Consider the following 16035-nt stretch of genomic DNA (forward strand, 5'->3'; position numbering starts at 1 on the left):
AGTTTTAGAATCCAGATTCTACATCTAGAAGTTGGTTTCCAAAGCTCATAGTTTTAATAGTGGGCACGGTTGCAAACCTGCTGTCTGTGTCCTGATCCTAGTTTGTTTTAAAAATACTTAAGTATACTCTTTTGCAAGATAAACAGCTGTAGTCTACTTTGTTTCTTTTTCTACTCACCTAAACCACGTAAATCTAAGGCAATTTAGAACAAGAATGACAAGAAAAAATACACAACTGGAGCAAGTACTACTGATGCCTTAGTGTTTTCTTTGGGAATCTGCTGTGAAATTACAACCCCCTTCCCAGTGATATATATATATATATATATGTTAAGAACTTCTGCAGTAGGGACTGTTTTAAATTCTTAAGTAATAATCATTTAGTAAACCAGGAATGCTACAGATGATGACATTTGGTGTAGAGCAGAACTACTTTTTCATGCCTCTAGTATAAAATTAGTTCTGGGGGTGTTTCTTTGTTTGTTTGTTTTTGCCAAACAGACTACAATTTTAATATATTTAGGTTATGTCCATTGTACTATGGTTTATGCTCTTTAAACATATTCCTCTGCTTTCTCTTTGTTTTTTGCCCCCTTTTCTATAAAAAGTAAAACAAATTAAAGGTCAATTTTAAATTAAAACTGTTTAAATGCAATATTTTAGCAAAACAACTTAAATCCTCAAATCTGATATTCACATACTTCCCTCTCATGTGATAGCACGTCTTAGTGTAGTTTGTTTTGTGTTTTATAAGATAGCCACCGGTTTGTAAACTCTGCTTCATCCTGTTGGTCTTCCTGTTGTTTCCTGAAAGCTTCATGTCACGTGTGCTCCCACATGGCTTCTGGGCTTTCTTTTAGAATATTCTTATGCCTCAGTTTTTAATCTGTCTATGTCTAGCTGAAGTCCTGTATCCTCAGTGTGACCCTCATCAAGTCATCCATCCCTCCCTCATTACAGGTTGCTGTTTTTCTGCCCTGCTTATTTTTTGACATTTAGTATAAACTGCCTTATATTATCTTCCAACTCCCTGGAAAGATCTCCTGTCTCTATCTCTTGATTGCAAACTCTTGGAGGGTAAGGGCCAAAAAGGTCACAGTCATGGGATGAGAAACAAGACACTTTACTGCAGAATTTACTGAAAGCTGAGCATCTGTGATAATCCTGGTTCAAAACCATATGGTAACTTGAAATATAAGATTTGTTTTGAAATATTTAAAAATTGAGTCACTTCTCCTTTTGCCTGTTATGCTCCCAATCTCCACAGTTACCTGTTTTGTCCCTATTTTTTTCTTTCTTTCGTTCTCTTTTATAGTTGTGTCCTTGAACACATTTGTTATCTTCTACTCTTTATTCTCAGCTCTTTACTCCCCAAGTTATCTTCAATTTTCAAATATCTGCTACTAGTCTCTTAACCAAGTTTCTACTCGTTCCTTCAAACTTCAGAACGTTAAGAACACTAAAATTCCAAATCTTAAATAATTTCAGATGTTTTAATATTTCCCTTTTCTAAAAATGCTAGGTGTATTCCTTATTCCTGCCTCTTTCTTCAATTCCAATATTTTTAATTCCCACTTCATCAAATAATCTGCTAGTTGCTTTCCTGACACTTTCCCTTGAAATGAGAGGAAGAATCATATTTTTCTGTTCATAGTGTCCGTTTGATGAGGGCTTATTATGTACCAGGCACCATTAAGCTATTACATGCATAACTCCAATTTCTTCAAACTTTTCACCAAACCCCAAGCTCAGTGTGTTTTTCTGTACTTCTTGGGGGAGGCATCAAACTCTCCCCATGCTGTTCCCTTCCTCCCACCTTCAAAAGGTTTCTCTAGCCATGAGGTCTGGAATTATTCCCAATTGTTTTCTGTTACAGTACCCTACTTGTTTCTTCCATAGCATTTACCGCAATTTTTCATATTATTTCTGTGTTTACTTGTTTATTTTTTTGACACTGTAGAGTGAAGCTCTGTGAAAGCAAAACCAGCATCTTGTTTTTTTTCACCACTGTATTTAAGTATCTGACACAAAGCAGAACACTCAGTAAATTTCTGTTGAATGAATGAATGATCTCATTAAATCTTTACCATGTAGGAAAGAGGTGGTTGTGTTAAAACAAAAATAAGGATATTGTTAATATCCTTATTTTACTGATGACAACTTGCCTAAGTCACACACTATTGTCTGGCAGTTTGGAGACTCAAATGCACCCACTTCTGTGTCTTCAAAACTCACTTTCAATCTAGGTCCATACTTGTAATCACTTTTGATTAAAGTCTCCACTTTTAATCCCTCCATCGTACAGCCTCTTTAGAAGACACTTGGACTTAGTTTTCCTTACTTTGATACCATGGCTGCGATTACTTCTGTGGGATTCCTTTTAGACCACAGGTTCTCATTTCAGTTAATTTAACATCTAGTCAAATGCCAGGGCTTGGGTTGTATTTCCCTCACACCTTTCTTGTCATGTCAGCCCTTTTGCAGCACTACTCATTAGCTTGATTTCTTTCCTGGGAGTTCAAAACCCTTGTCTTCATCACTCCAGCAAACATCTCCTCCTCCTTTCAGTGTCTGTCCAAATGCTCTATGGCCTCTTCTGCTTTTCCTCTGGCTTCTAACATTCTAATTATATGTTCTTTGCCATCTCCCTGGCTTCAGCTTTAAAGCACTTCTGTAGTTTTGTTCATCAACTTTTTATACCATAATCTGACTAACATCCCTAGCATTTTTTTTCTTCCATTATTTGTGGATCATATCCTTTTACCGAAATGTTCCCCCAAATGCCCTAGAAATCTGGTTTGCGACAATGGTAATTACTGTTCTTAATCACATTGTAAATATAGCTCACTATAGATCATCAATAGTATATAAATTAACATCCGTGTGGTACCAGTTTCCCTGTGTTACAGAATATTAATTTTTCTTTTAATCTATCAATAAATCAAAGCTATTTAGGCTTTGGAAATATATCTATATCTATGTATCTATATCATTTGAAACCAATTGTAAAAAGAAGCTTAGCTTTTAATTATTATCACAATAACACATCAATTTAACATGTAAATAGTCCGGTTTTGCATATAATAATTCAGCAATCAGTGCCAAAGAATTCTTCCTTGAAAGATGTGAACCCAGGTATGCTATTAATTCAAATTCTAACTTCTGTCAGTGTCTCTATAGCTTTCCAAAAAAGATATGTGCATTTCTATATTTGGTCAGCCTGGAGTATACATGCATGCACATTTCACACTTTTCCCCTTTGATAACCACTATTAATGTGAACATGGGTTTCATTTTAAAGAGCTTTATTTGGCAGGGGTGTGCAGTGAAGCTTTATGATCTAAGCAAAATTCTGGAAGTTAGAAATACTAAAGACCTCCAAATTAGCATTCATTTTCTCTAAAATAAATGATGACTAAAATAGAAGAGAAATAATTATTTGATTTTCTAAGTCATCTTCACTTTCTTTCTCTTATACGAGTCCAGACAAAGGCAAAAAGATAAGGAAACAGACAAAGTAGCTGATAAGTGTCACATGTACTAAAACAATTGGAAAGGAAGGTAAAATGAACCCTCAAGGAGAGTTATTGGGAACAGAATATTTAACCTGGAGGAAAAATGCAGAATGATGACTTAGTAATCAGACAGTCAGCATCTATTCTCAGAAGGTACTTATCTATGGTTTGCTGACTTCATTAAAGACAAAGCTATAAGAAATTGGCCTGAGTGAGGGGATAAGGAAAATTCACTAGAGATTCAGAATGAGAAAAGGCTCCTGATGAAATATGTTGAATTTACATTGCTGGAGACTTTTATGCATAGTATATTAACTATCTATTTAGGATGCTACATATCCAAAAAGGTCCAGGTCCCTGGCTCTAACTGTAACATGCTAAGCAATGATAATGGATGACTTTCTCTGGCCTTGATGATACAAAAAGGGTTTAGAAGCCAGTGAAAGGGAGAAAACAAAAACAAGAAAAGGAGGAGAAAAGAATGGAGGGGTGAAGGGGTGATAAAGTATTAGGCATTCACAATGCTTCAGAGCCAGACTTGTCACAGATGGCTGGTATTTCAGGTGTATAATTGGCTCAAAACAGAACTATTAAAAAGACGTTGATGGGCCTTGAATTATAAAGACTCTATGAATATGTCAAGTTATCCTCAAACAGTGCAATGCCTCAAAAAAGGCTAAGGATGGACACGTATATTTTCAGTATAGCTTGTTAACACAAGGCCATTGAAAGAAAATAACAATGATTATAGAAAATGGCCTTTTTAAAAAAGTTTCTAATTTTGCAGTTAACTGTTGCTGTTTGGAATTAAATTGCTGTTAACCTACACTGTTCATAATTAAGTTATAGTTGTAGTTTAATTATTAGGTTATGTTTAGTTGACAATTACTAGAAGTTGGGGAGACATTGATTTAATCAATACTTTACCTCTTTTATTATGCTTAATTAAATGATTCATTAATATCTCAATGCCATTATTCATTGTAAGAAGCATGCCAAACATTCGAAAATTCCTCATTAATGATAACACACATACTGACAGATTAGATATAGGTAAAGTTGGACAGATTTAAGTTGAAGAATTATTAGGTGAACTATAAAATGAGGCAATGCTTTACTGCCAGCACTATGAATCTATCAGATGGTAATTGGATGCACGTGTTAGCAGCAGTAAAAAGTCACTGTCCAGTTGTCCACCTTACATGGGAATCTACTCTGAGTGTCGTCTTTGATTTATTGTTCCAATTAGAACACAATGTTCAAAGAAAGAACACAACTGACCTGATTTAAAAGCAAGGGAGCCTTTAAGGCCATTATTTTCTGGGTGAACTAGCTCCCTTTTCGATATCTTGAAATTTTCTATTTGTATAAAATCTGTGCTCATTAAATACTTGGTTTTAAACTGATTCTGTAAAGCATCACCATTGTTTATTCATTAATTCCGTATCAGAGTGTAGTTGGTGGCTTCCCAAGATGCAGCTATATTTTCTGTCACTAATATTAAAGTTTGCACATTACCAGATTTTCACTTGTTATACTGACAGACAGGCATATGTAAAGGTAACAGGCACTGAAAAGAAAGAGGGGCAATTATGAAAAGTAAACAGTTTTAATCTGTAAAACCATGTAACAAACACCATTGGTCAAATGGCCAATGTAAGTAAGTGATCTTAAATAACTGCAATATACCATGAAAAATTAAGATACTTCTGCATAAAGGACTTGAGACAGAAAGAGATTCATTACTTTTTTAGACTGATTAAACTGTATTAAAATTACATAAACATGAATCTTATGTGCCATCTTACTGGAAAATTACAAGAGAACTTCAATTTCTGGGAGGGAAATGCTAATATTCTACTTACTCACATTAAGCAAACATCAACTATTAATGCTGACAAATGTTGGAACAGTAATACTAAAAACGTCATCTGAATTATTCTTCATTGCAAAGTTCACAGAATTAATGTTAAGAGAGATTAAAATCACTTTGAACTAATACACATGCATTACTCTTCCTTCTGAAGCATAATAAAGAAATATCATTTGTACTACAATTTTGGTAAGCATACAGACGTTTAAGGCTTAGGAAAGATGTAGATATTCATAGGCAGCTCATAAATGTGAGGAACATTAGCTCCATTTCAAATGAGCTGTCAACTTTTTTCCAACATTTTGGCTTGTGGAAAGTCAGACATTTGGATAATAAATGGGGTTTGCCTCTGAACATTAAGGTGATTGTACAGGAATTTAAAGTGCTCATTCATGTTCTACTATAAGTTCATTAAACACTAAACACACACACACACACACACACACACACACACACACACACACAAAACTGTAATAAGGCTTTTCGCTCTAAACTGAATAGTAAAAATGTAGAAGAAATAGGCATACAGTTGGGTTTCCTTTATTCTATGAGATATAATTCTTCTTTTAAATTCTGTGCTTGAGCAGCATTTTGTAAAACATCTTTAAAGAGTGGCCCTGAAATAGATTTTATTAGATAATAGATTCCTGAAATACCCAAGACTTAGAGATTAGTGTTTCTGAATTCTGATACTCCAATATTGGCATGTGATTTCTGCCAACTGTTTTCTTGGGTTTCTTCTAGTAGATGGTTATAAATCAGGTTTATGAAGAGGAAACTCTCTGTAATTGTGTATTTTTAATAGATTTATGATAAAGCCATCAAAGTGGAGGGTCCATATGGTAGGAATGCAGTAAAGGTAACAGGCCCAGTGTCACGTAAACATTAAATACAGTGCCTTCCACCTTCATAAATCCTCGATGCTCATGATTAAATGCTGCCGGTTATAAATTATGCAAACTCTAGAAACAACCACAACTTAAATAAGACACCAATGAAAGCCATAGTTGTATATTGATTTTCTTGCCAGGAGACTGTAGTATTATTTTTAGGAGATAATATTTGAGTCCCTATTTTCCTCAACAATTACTGTCTTATGTCATGTAACTTCCTAAAATAAGCTCTAGTCCTGGTTAAAAAGTAACAATACAAACCTTTAATACTAGCCAATAACCTTTCATTTTTATGTGGTGAAATGCCTTTTTGATTTGCAGACTCATGTTAAGGCTTTTTCTATCTGTCTATTGTCTATCTATCCATCCATCCATCCATCCATCCACCCACCCATCCATCTATCATCTATCTATCTATCTATCTATCTATCTATCTATCTATCTATCTATCTACCTGTCTATCTACCTACCTATCATCTATCTTTAGGTCTCCAAGTTTTTACCCCTTTTAGAGTCATAGATCAGAAGTATCTGCAATATCTCAATTTCACACTAGTATTTATAATCAAATTATTTTATCACACGTGGGAATAATTAAACATATGTCCCTCAGCTGTAAACAATTATTATGTACAGTGGCATTCATGGGCTTTTCTTAAATAGTCATGTATTTCTAATGCCCTCTTTTAAAATGAGTGTGATCAATGTATGTGTATGTTGTGTATCCATAAGCAATTATATTCCCAATCATAATATCAAAAGAGATATTGCACCTAGAGAATGCACTAACAGAGTCTGACACCATGTAGCCACCTGCAATATTTCTGCTTCTGTTCCACTGTCATTGTATTACTCTTCCACCTTCATTCTGAAGAACTGTTGGCATTCATAGCTGAAAGCAATTATGTTTTGGATAATTTGTGTTTTAGAGTTTTGGGATGTCTAATTCTAATTATTGGTACCAGTGTTGCCAGTAGCAAAGAGGTAAAAAAAATGAGTGATATAACCCAATAGACTGAGGCTTGAATCCAAGCTCTGACAATTTCTAGTTGATGACCTGGGGTAATATACTTTTTTCAGGCTTAGTTTTCATATTTGAAAAATGTGATAGTTGTACCTAAATCATAGGCCTGCTATGAGTGTTAAATGAGATATATATTTAAAGAACTATGGCACATACTACATATTCAGTGCATACTGATTTCTCTGTTGTCTCCCGTACTCTTTTCCCAGAAAGACTCATAAGCACGATGGCTTTTCCATTTTGAGAATATCCATCCTTGGCTGTCTCAAGTTTAGGGATACATTTTCTTTGCATCGGACTCCCTTGTTGTGCAAGTGACAACCATGGGAGAAGCCCACAGCTGTTTTACTTACGTTCAGAAATAAGTCTACCAGTCCCAGTTGCAAGGGTACCTAACAGCTGTATCCAGCCTTTCTATGAGGCCAGAACTGGAGCCGAGTGGTAATGTTTCAAGGGCAAAGCTCTAGATGTAAAGAATGATAAAACAAACCTAAATGAACCTGAGCATATCTAGTGACAGATAGACCACAGCTATTCTAAATTATTCAAGCTTTCTCAGACTTCTAGCAGGAGAAACATAATTCATCTCTGCTCCCTCTATTCTACTCTTCCATAATGACTAAGAAGAAAACAAAAAAATATCTCTTCCCTACCAAAAGTCAAATTATAATAATCACCCAAATTGAGAAGAGTTTCTTTAACAAATGTAATATTTTTAGAACCATCCAATTTCTGGGAACCACCTTTGGAGGTAGAAGTTAAAATTAATTTCACAGCACTTATGAGTGATTTCCTTACTTCCTTTTTGTTAGAATTTTGCTGGCAAAAAGCCAGTAAAACAGTTGTTTAATTACCCAGGACATCACAAACATGTATCCTCTTAGATAAGCTGTTACTGTATTTTAGCAGCAATAATACTAGGGTCAAAAGTAACAAAGAAAATTAAGCTTCAAATAAGCAAACCTCAAAAGAACAGCTTTGTGTATTGAGAATAATTAATAACTTGTTTAGGAAAATGTTACTGAAATGTGGTTTTTGGACAAGGAACTGACACTCTTCAGAGGTTAGATACCCTAATATTTAACAGGCTACCATTTGGTGGGCTGGCTGGCTGGTTACCCTGTAGGCATGGCAAAAGTTTGTTCACATATAATTATACAACATTTAGACAATATCTTAATGATACCATGTAGTTCAGCTGAATCAGTCCAGCTGGAAATTGTAGCAGCGTTCTGATTACCCCGCCACATGTGAAATTAAGGTTTTTTCAACCTCTACTTTTCACTTGCTATGCCTTCATACAGATGTTCTTTGAAAGTCTAAATTATTTATGGCTTGACATTATTTAACAGAATAAGACCCTCCCCCTTTTATTCTCAACCACTGATTAAGATTGTATTACTATGTAAGATATTGTAATTTTAACAAGAACTCTTAGTATACTTTATCATATGGAAGAGATATTAGTATATTTTGGATAATTAGGATGGAAATTTTCCACACTTGTATTTATGCAATAAAAGTTGTATACTTTTCTGTTTGTAGATAATTCTTACTGTAAAAATATAATCCAATGTGTACCCTGAAAATCATTTTGCTAAATCATTAATCACACAGTGACTATTATTTTAGAAAATAGTAATTTAAGTTGCATAAATAAACTAGTGTAGATTAGTCCTTGCTTCATATCCTAAAGACACTTGAAATATAGCAATAGCAAAATCAAATTAGTGTCAAAAAAAAAAAAAAAACGAATAAAGTTTGCACAAGGTTAACACTCTAAAATTTTATTATATTTCTTCCAGTTATCTCCATGAACTAAAACTACAAAGAATTTTAGTCCATGGGAATTATTTTTTTTAAACTCTCAGTTCACTTTCAGTCAGTATTTGGACAATTTCTTCCCCATCATCCTACCTGGATGATACCACAGCTATTTTGTTTTAGAAGTGTACAAAGATATTAAAGTTTTAATCAACCACGATAACATCTATACATAGTACCTAATTAATTCAGGTAACAATTGAAAAAAATCTTGATCATAAATGACATTATTTCAGCCACTTTTAATGAATCAGAATGGAAAAAAGTATAGTTGATTGGTTGACACCTTAGATATGAAACATAAAATGAAATACATTAACATCCTTCTACAAATATTACTACTTGTAAATATATTGCTAATTTTAGTAAATGGAAGGAGCAGCTGAGGAGGAACAAAGTTAATGTTGAATGTGAGTCCCCAAATAAGAAAACTAAGTCTTAATTCTTGTCAATCTTTATTTAAAAGGAAAATGCTAAGTTCCGGTTAACTGTCTCTCTTAGTACCAGATACTTTCAGCGCCAAGGAATCTTGAAATGTATGACTCATGGATTTAAGTTAGTTGGCAAATGTATGTTTCAAATTCCCAAACTGACACAAAAAGATCCCTTTACAAGGTGACTTGAAAGTACCATTGAGGTAATGCTAAATGGTCATTAAAGATATTTAAATGTCATTGTCTACTATATTCAGTGTGCCATTACATAGCCTCAGGATCCTTTCAAATAGCAATCAATAGAGGATGAATAAGTCTCACCACTTGAAAGTAACTAGGAAAGGAAGCCAAAAGGGTAATCTGGCTTTGCTGGACAGATTTGAGGGGCACAATATCCACTCCTCCTCTCCTGGTTCTCCCTCCTCTTCCCCAACCCATACCCCTGCAAGAAAGAAAGAAAGAAAAGTGCTAAAGAAGAACAGAAAGTGAGAGAGAAAGGAAAAAGAAATCCAGAAATCTGGGGTATAATTTGTACGGAGAAGAAAACCTCATCTTATGGGATAAACTATAGCCATGGAAACAGACTTATGACTTTTACTTTGAAAATAAAAGAATGACAATGAAATTTGTGTGAGGTCTGTGTGAATCCAGTCCCAGATGTTTACAATGCTGTAGTAGTATGGCTCTGCAATATGAGAGGTTTCAGAAGAAACCAGTACAACAGGACACCACAAAGCAGCGCATATGCTATTGACAACGCAGACATGAGCATCATGTTACCAAGAGAGAAGACAGGCAGAAGACAAATAGCAGCAGTGATGCCGGAAAAGCTAACTTCATGCACTGCAATCACTCAAGCCAAAATGAGGGACCACCCCCCCACCCCCAGCCCCGCACACACACACACACACAAAAATTAAAACCAGAAAAATACTTTCACTCCTATCTAGAGAGGTGGTGGGGTAAAGGGGTAAGGGTAGTAAGCAAGTGGAATTGACATTTCTTTCTTAAATAAAGTTCCCATAAAGCCCCCATAATTGACAGCAGATAATTATTTTCAGCTTGAGGAAACTGTCCCCAAACTATTAATAAGATTGCTAGCGAAAAGAAACAAAATGCGTTTACTTGAGACATTTCCAGAACAGAGGGAAAGGAGACCTTGGGATGAAGTAGGGAAGGGTGATGGAGACGGAGAGGGGCATCAATGCATTGCAACAACTCTTGGGCGCCCTGCGTGGTCAGGAGAGTGACAAGCCAGAGAGACAGGGCGGATAGGGTGGCAAGGAGTTGGGGGTGTAGAGGGAGGGGGCTGCGAGGAGGGGGTGCGGCAGCACAATGTATACACGGGACTGGGGGGTGATTTAGTGTGAAAGTATTCCACTTAATCATTTTACAGGGGTTGGGGACGTAAATATTTAGCTGGCCACATCTGGAACAGATTTTCCCCCCCTTGTGGGGTGGGGGTGGATAATTGGAAGGAGGGGAGCACACATTTGTTACTTACTGTACGGGCAGTTCTCCTTCTTGGTACCGCTGACCTTCCCGTTCTTCTCAATCTTGAGAAAGTACTTGGTGAAAGAGAATAGCTTTCTCCAGCGGACATCTCCTTGGAGGTGATTGTAGCTCCGCACATGCCTCCCCGCACTGGAAGGGAAGGAGAAGGAGGAGGAAGAGGAGGAGGAGGACGACGACGACGACGACGACGACGACGACGAGGAGGAGGAGGAGGAAGAAGAAGAGTTGGTGGCCTCTGGTGACACCATGTCCTGACCAAGGGCTTGGCAGGTGACAGGGACAGAAGACACCAAGAACAGCAACAAGAAGCAGCAGCAGCAGCCCGGCAGGTGGGGAAAGGCTGAGGCACAATGTGTCAGTATCCATTTCCACATTGTACTGAAACTCTCGGCACTGGAAATTGTCTTATCAGAAGGAACATACTGGAAGGGTAAGACCTGGTGCGAGGCAAGGAGACAGCTGGAGGTGGTGGCCGCTGGTTAGCTCCCTCTGGGTGCGGATCTGGCCAGAAGTGAATGCACCAACATCCATAACTCCTCGGAAGGGCCGGCTGCCTCTCCTCGCTCCGTTCTCGGATCTGCTACCCTGAGCTTCTCAAGTCTCCCAGTGAATCGTGGACGTGGGTGGCCGCAGTAGCAGGAGTTGTTTGGTGGAGGTGGTGGGGTTGGTCACCAGCGATCTTCACTGCCCCAGGAGTTACTTTGTTCTCTTCTTCACCCCTTTCTTCACCATGTTAGATGTAAAAGAAAAAAAAAAAAAAGGTCTGAGAAACAGATGACAGCACGGTGAACAAAACCCAAAGGGGTTGGGGTGGGAGACTGCGGGAGAGATCTGCGCCCGTCTGTGGTTGGCACCTTCTGCTACCCAGTTCTAAAAGTGCGTCCCTTTGGAGTTGTCAGCACTGGAGGCAGCTGCCGGCTCGAGCGCTGTTTTCTTCTCTCTCTTGCTTTCTCTTTTTGGTGGTGCCTGTTGATTTGAAGCCTGCAGAAAGTCACTTCTTGTTTGGGGGGATGGCGGTTGGTGTTTTGTTTGGCCCTATTTCCCTCCCCCCACCCTCCTTTCCTTTGGAAAGCCCGCTTGTAAACAGGTTGAAGCCTGGAGTCTAAATGTCAGTGATTCTAAGCCAGAGGTGGGCTCTGCCTCTGCTGGTCAAACCTCATTTGCAGGGGTGGAGAAGCGGGGGGAGGGGGTCAAACTGCGGTGGGACATCTGAAACCCTGGGCTGCTGGGAACGCCAGGGAGAGGGAGGAGGGAGGGGGCCGAGAGTGGGGAGAGCAGGGGAGCGAGGAGAAGAGAGCGCGATGCTCTGTGTGGAGCTGGGGGGCTGCTGATCCCTTCTTGCGCCACGGCACCGCAACCTCCGCCCTGCTGAGCTCCAGCTCCGGCTAATTGCTGCAAAAGCGTCCCTGTGCTCGCTGCTGCGCAGGCCACCGGCGAGATCTGTATCCTCAGGCTTTCTGAATTTTGCTGTCTTCCAGCCTGAACCAATCCCCTCTGGGGAGCCCCTTTCTCACTTGTTTTCCAGCGTAGGATTTTTTTTTTCTTTCTTTTGGCAGTGAAGTACTTGAGAGCCACCTGGAGCCTGGTGCTTAGCTGACTTTTTTTCTTCCCTCTTGCTCCCAGAAGGAGGGGAGAGCTGGGGGAGAAAGCAGAAGATGCTGAGGATAAACCCTCCAAACCAGAAGATTATAAACTGGTCCGAGCGAGCACACACAAAAAAGGGAGACGTAATTAGCTTTCTTTCCTCCTCTTCTGCCAGCTTCCAAGGAGGTCTGTGCTTTAATGAATCACTGATTTCTCCCTTCCGTTGCTGAAGTAAAAAGTTCACACTTTGGCCCTCTCTGCCTTTTAAGCTCAGGGAGATTTATTGTCACCCTTAAAAGTTGCCTCTCTGGGCGCAAATGAAATCGGGGACCCAACGACGGATTTCTAATTGCTAACATGAGTCGTTTACGGAATCACGCGTGCACTTCAAAGCGAACGCACTTTTTGAGATTGCAAAGATTTAACCACACAATTTGGCTAATATTCTGCTGTTTTATTTTCTCTGTAATTTCCTTTGCACTTTCCCATAAAGGGGCATTTTCTTTTTTCTATCTTCAAATTTAACGTTTAAAGGGCTCTATTTTACAATATAACTGCACTACCCGTCTCCCTCTCATACGCACCACCTTTCAACACCCTCCTCGCTAACAGAAACTTGCATGAAACCCAGGTATAGACAGAACCAAGTCACTAGCTGGGTAGCCTTTGCCAAGAATTAAGAGGCGCAAAGAAGAAATACTGTGATAATCCGTTCCAATCTGAGTAAGAGTTCCCACGGGAGCACTTCTTTAAGAATTAATTTAAAGTAGGGAAATCTTGCCTGGAAGGAGTGCCTAAAGATGTATTGGTGTAAAATATTTATGTTCTGCGAAGTGGTTGGACACTTGTGTTATGTTTAAACATACGCAATTGCGAATATTTTATGGTTTTCACCTTCAAAAATGGCAATTTCACACGATTCAACCCAATATTTAGGCTGCTATTCTAAGAAGGAGAATGATTTCAAGGTGAACTTGGGAGTTTGACCTCTACAACTGTAATTTGGGAGGAACTAATCACAAGAGCTGTGTGTATACAACAAGCAAGAATCCCTATAATGTGCTTTTGGCCTCAGTCTTCATTGTGAACAGGCGAAAATACAAAGACATTAAAAATCTAACTTTTGAGATGGGCATCAGGAATGATTGCCCAATTATGTTGTTTAGTGACCTGAAAAATGACTTTACATGCTTCTCATATATTTTCCTCTGCATTCAGAGCCTTTGAGATAGAACCATTTAATACTAGAATCAGGGATTTTAATTGCATTATTTATAACTCATTGCAACGCTTATTCTGAAGATTTCAACAATGTGGTGAACATCCATCACATTTAAAAATTTTAAATATAATTAGCTCTGATTTCTGTAGCCATTAATTGGAGAGCTAAGCAAATAAAGAGCATACGTCAAACAAATGTTGCTTTTTCATTACAGCATGGGTGTTTAAAAATGAACTCACAGTACTAATTTCAATTTTCTAGTTCACAGTTTTATACTTGAGATGACAAATGCCTAAAAGAGAGTATAGTGTTTCTAAGGGACTAGAGTTTCAGCCCAGTTGTTCAGCAGAATCCAAATGTTTGAATTGACAACTAATTAAAACTACATGTTTTTTAAAAATTATGTTTGATGAAACCATACAATAAAAATTCTGTCGTGAAAAATTACAAAACACAGGAAGTTATTATGTTGAGGTTTCTCTACACTGGGCATCAACACCATTGATGCCAGATTGAGATCCTTTTATTTTTTTCTTAACTCATAAGAGACTCCACCCGCACCCCAAAGGAAGTCTCCTCTCTCTCTCTCTCTCTCTCTCTCTCTCTCTCTCTCTCTCTCTCTCTCTCACACACACACAGCCTACCAACTTTCTGCTTCAGTGGAAAAAACTATTTAGATCTTTAAGTTTTCTGTTTATTCTGTCTGAAATGGGAAAAAAACACATCTTCAAAAGTTCCATATTAAAATCTGTTTGCAGCAGGTGCAGTGTTTAAAAGTTCTAGAGCCCTTTCTCTGCTTTTCTGTACAGCGTGATGACAGGAAGGGCATTTACAAAACAGCCCAAAGGAAAAGCTGACATAGCTTTTTAGATTATATCTCATTCTTCTTTTTCTTTTCTGCACAGCCTTTCTTTTATAGCGCAGTTGAATCCCTAAATACTTCACTGCTTTGCATTGTTAGGTCACCTCTTAGGTTAGCCCGAGAAAGCCTGAGAAAAGTTCCACAGGAAAGATGCACTATTTAACGGAATTCAATCTCTCCCAATAGATTTGAATCACTAACATAAATGTATGAATGTAGATTATATCTCTGTAATGAGGCCTGAATCATTCTCAGTTACTTCAAAGGACTGAAATTCTACCTTCCTTTTTTAGCAGCAATAATCAGGTCTTAATGGGTTCCTTTATTAATTGTTTCTCTGCAGCGATTGAAAAGGACAGTACAAGCTTCAGATTAGAGTAGTACCTACTAATTCTAAAAGGCTGTTTTTTCTCCTTTTTTCTAACGTCTAGAAGGCATGCTTTATTTATTTCTATGCTCTAAACAGATCCAGTAATATTAGGCTAAATCTTGATGGGGGGGATAGGTGTGGCCTTTTGTTTAATATGATGTTTTGAGAAATTATTGAGGCTTTTAAAAGCAAGATCATGGCAGCAGGCATTGAAGAATCGTAAAATGTGGCTATTTAACCTCAGAAAAGCATTTGCATATGTATTTCCAGTTCCTTCGGTGGCGATTCGGTTTGAAGCAGTTTACATTTTAAGTACGTTATTTCCTATATTCTTTATGCTACTGGGCACTCTCTGTGGTTCAGTTACAAGATGTGTGTTCTATTATGTAGGATGTTATTGGCAGTGTCAATAAGCTGCTTCAAATAATAGCTAAGTCAGGTCAAAAGTCAGCCAGGCTGTTCTACCAAGTGGACATGGGCAGGCCTCATTTTTGAAATCTGCACTGCAGCACTTATGAGTATGTCAGTCTGAGTGTGCAGCCCATTATCCTTTTTGGATACAGAAGATGCCAGTTTTAAGGCATTGTCGGGGCTTGTGGTCTTCCCAGGATGCAGCTAGAGGTGATGCTTACAGCCCATGACATTGCGGCAAATAAAACGGTGATATCTTACTATATAACAAGGGGTTACAAGTGAAAGGAAAAGAGGTCTTACCTCACAGAGAGAGGAGTGCAATACTTCATAGCCAGTGGGAATCTTAGCAATAATTCAATCCGGCTCATTCATTTTGTAGACCAACGAGCTGATGCCCAAGTCACTCAATGGTGGAACAGAGTTTAGAACTCAGGTGCTAGACTATAAAGGCTGTTGTCCTAATTTTTTTTTTTTTTTAATGCCTGTTCTGTCTGTTTTCTCTCTT

The 16035-nt window shown here is 38.0% G+C and overlaps 1 protein-coding gene across 1 annotated transcript in view; it reads right to left on the reverse strand.

Moving 5' to 3' along the window:
• The window catches only part of FGF10 (fibroblast growth factor 10), an 83845-nt gene extending 70846 nt beyond the window's left edge, over positions 1–12999 (reverse strand). Inside the window, exon 1 of the mRNA XM_019736248.3 lies at positions 11068–12999. Within this exon, the coding sequence (XP_019591807.3) occupies positions 11068–11452 (385 nt within the window). The 5' untranslated portion in view covers positions 11453–12999. The remainder of the gene's footprint in view (positions 1–11067) is intronic.
• Between the last annotated feature and the right edge of the window lie 3036 nt (positions 13000–16035).

The sequence above is a fragment of the Rhinolophus sinicus genome, chromosome 3 (assembly GCF_057876585.1).
Source record: "Rhinolophus sinicus isolate RSI-liver-muscle chromosome 3, RSI-T2T, whole genome shotgun sequence".
Taxonomy (NCBI): domain Eukaryota; kingdom Metazoa; phylum Chordata; class Mammalia; order Chiroptera; family Rhinolophidae; genus Rhinolophus; species Rhinolophus sinicus.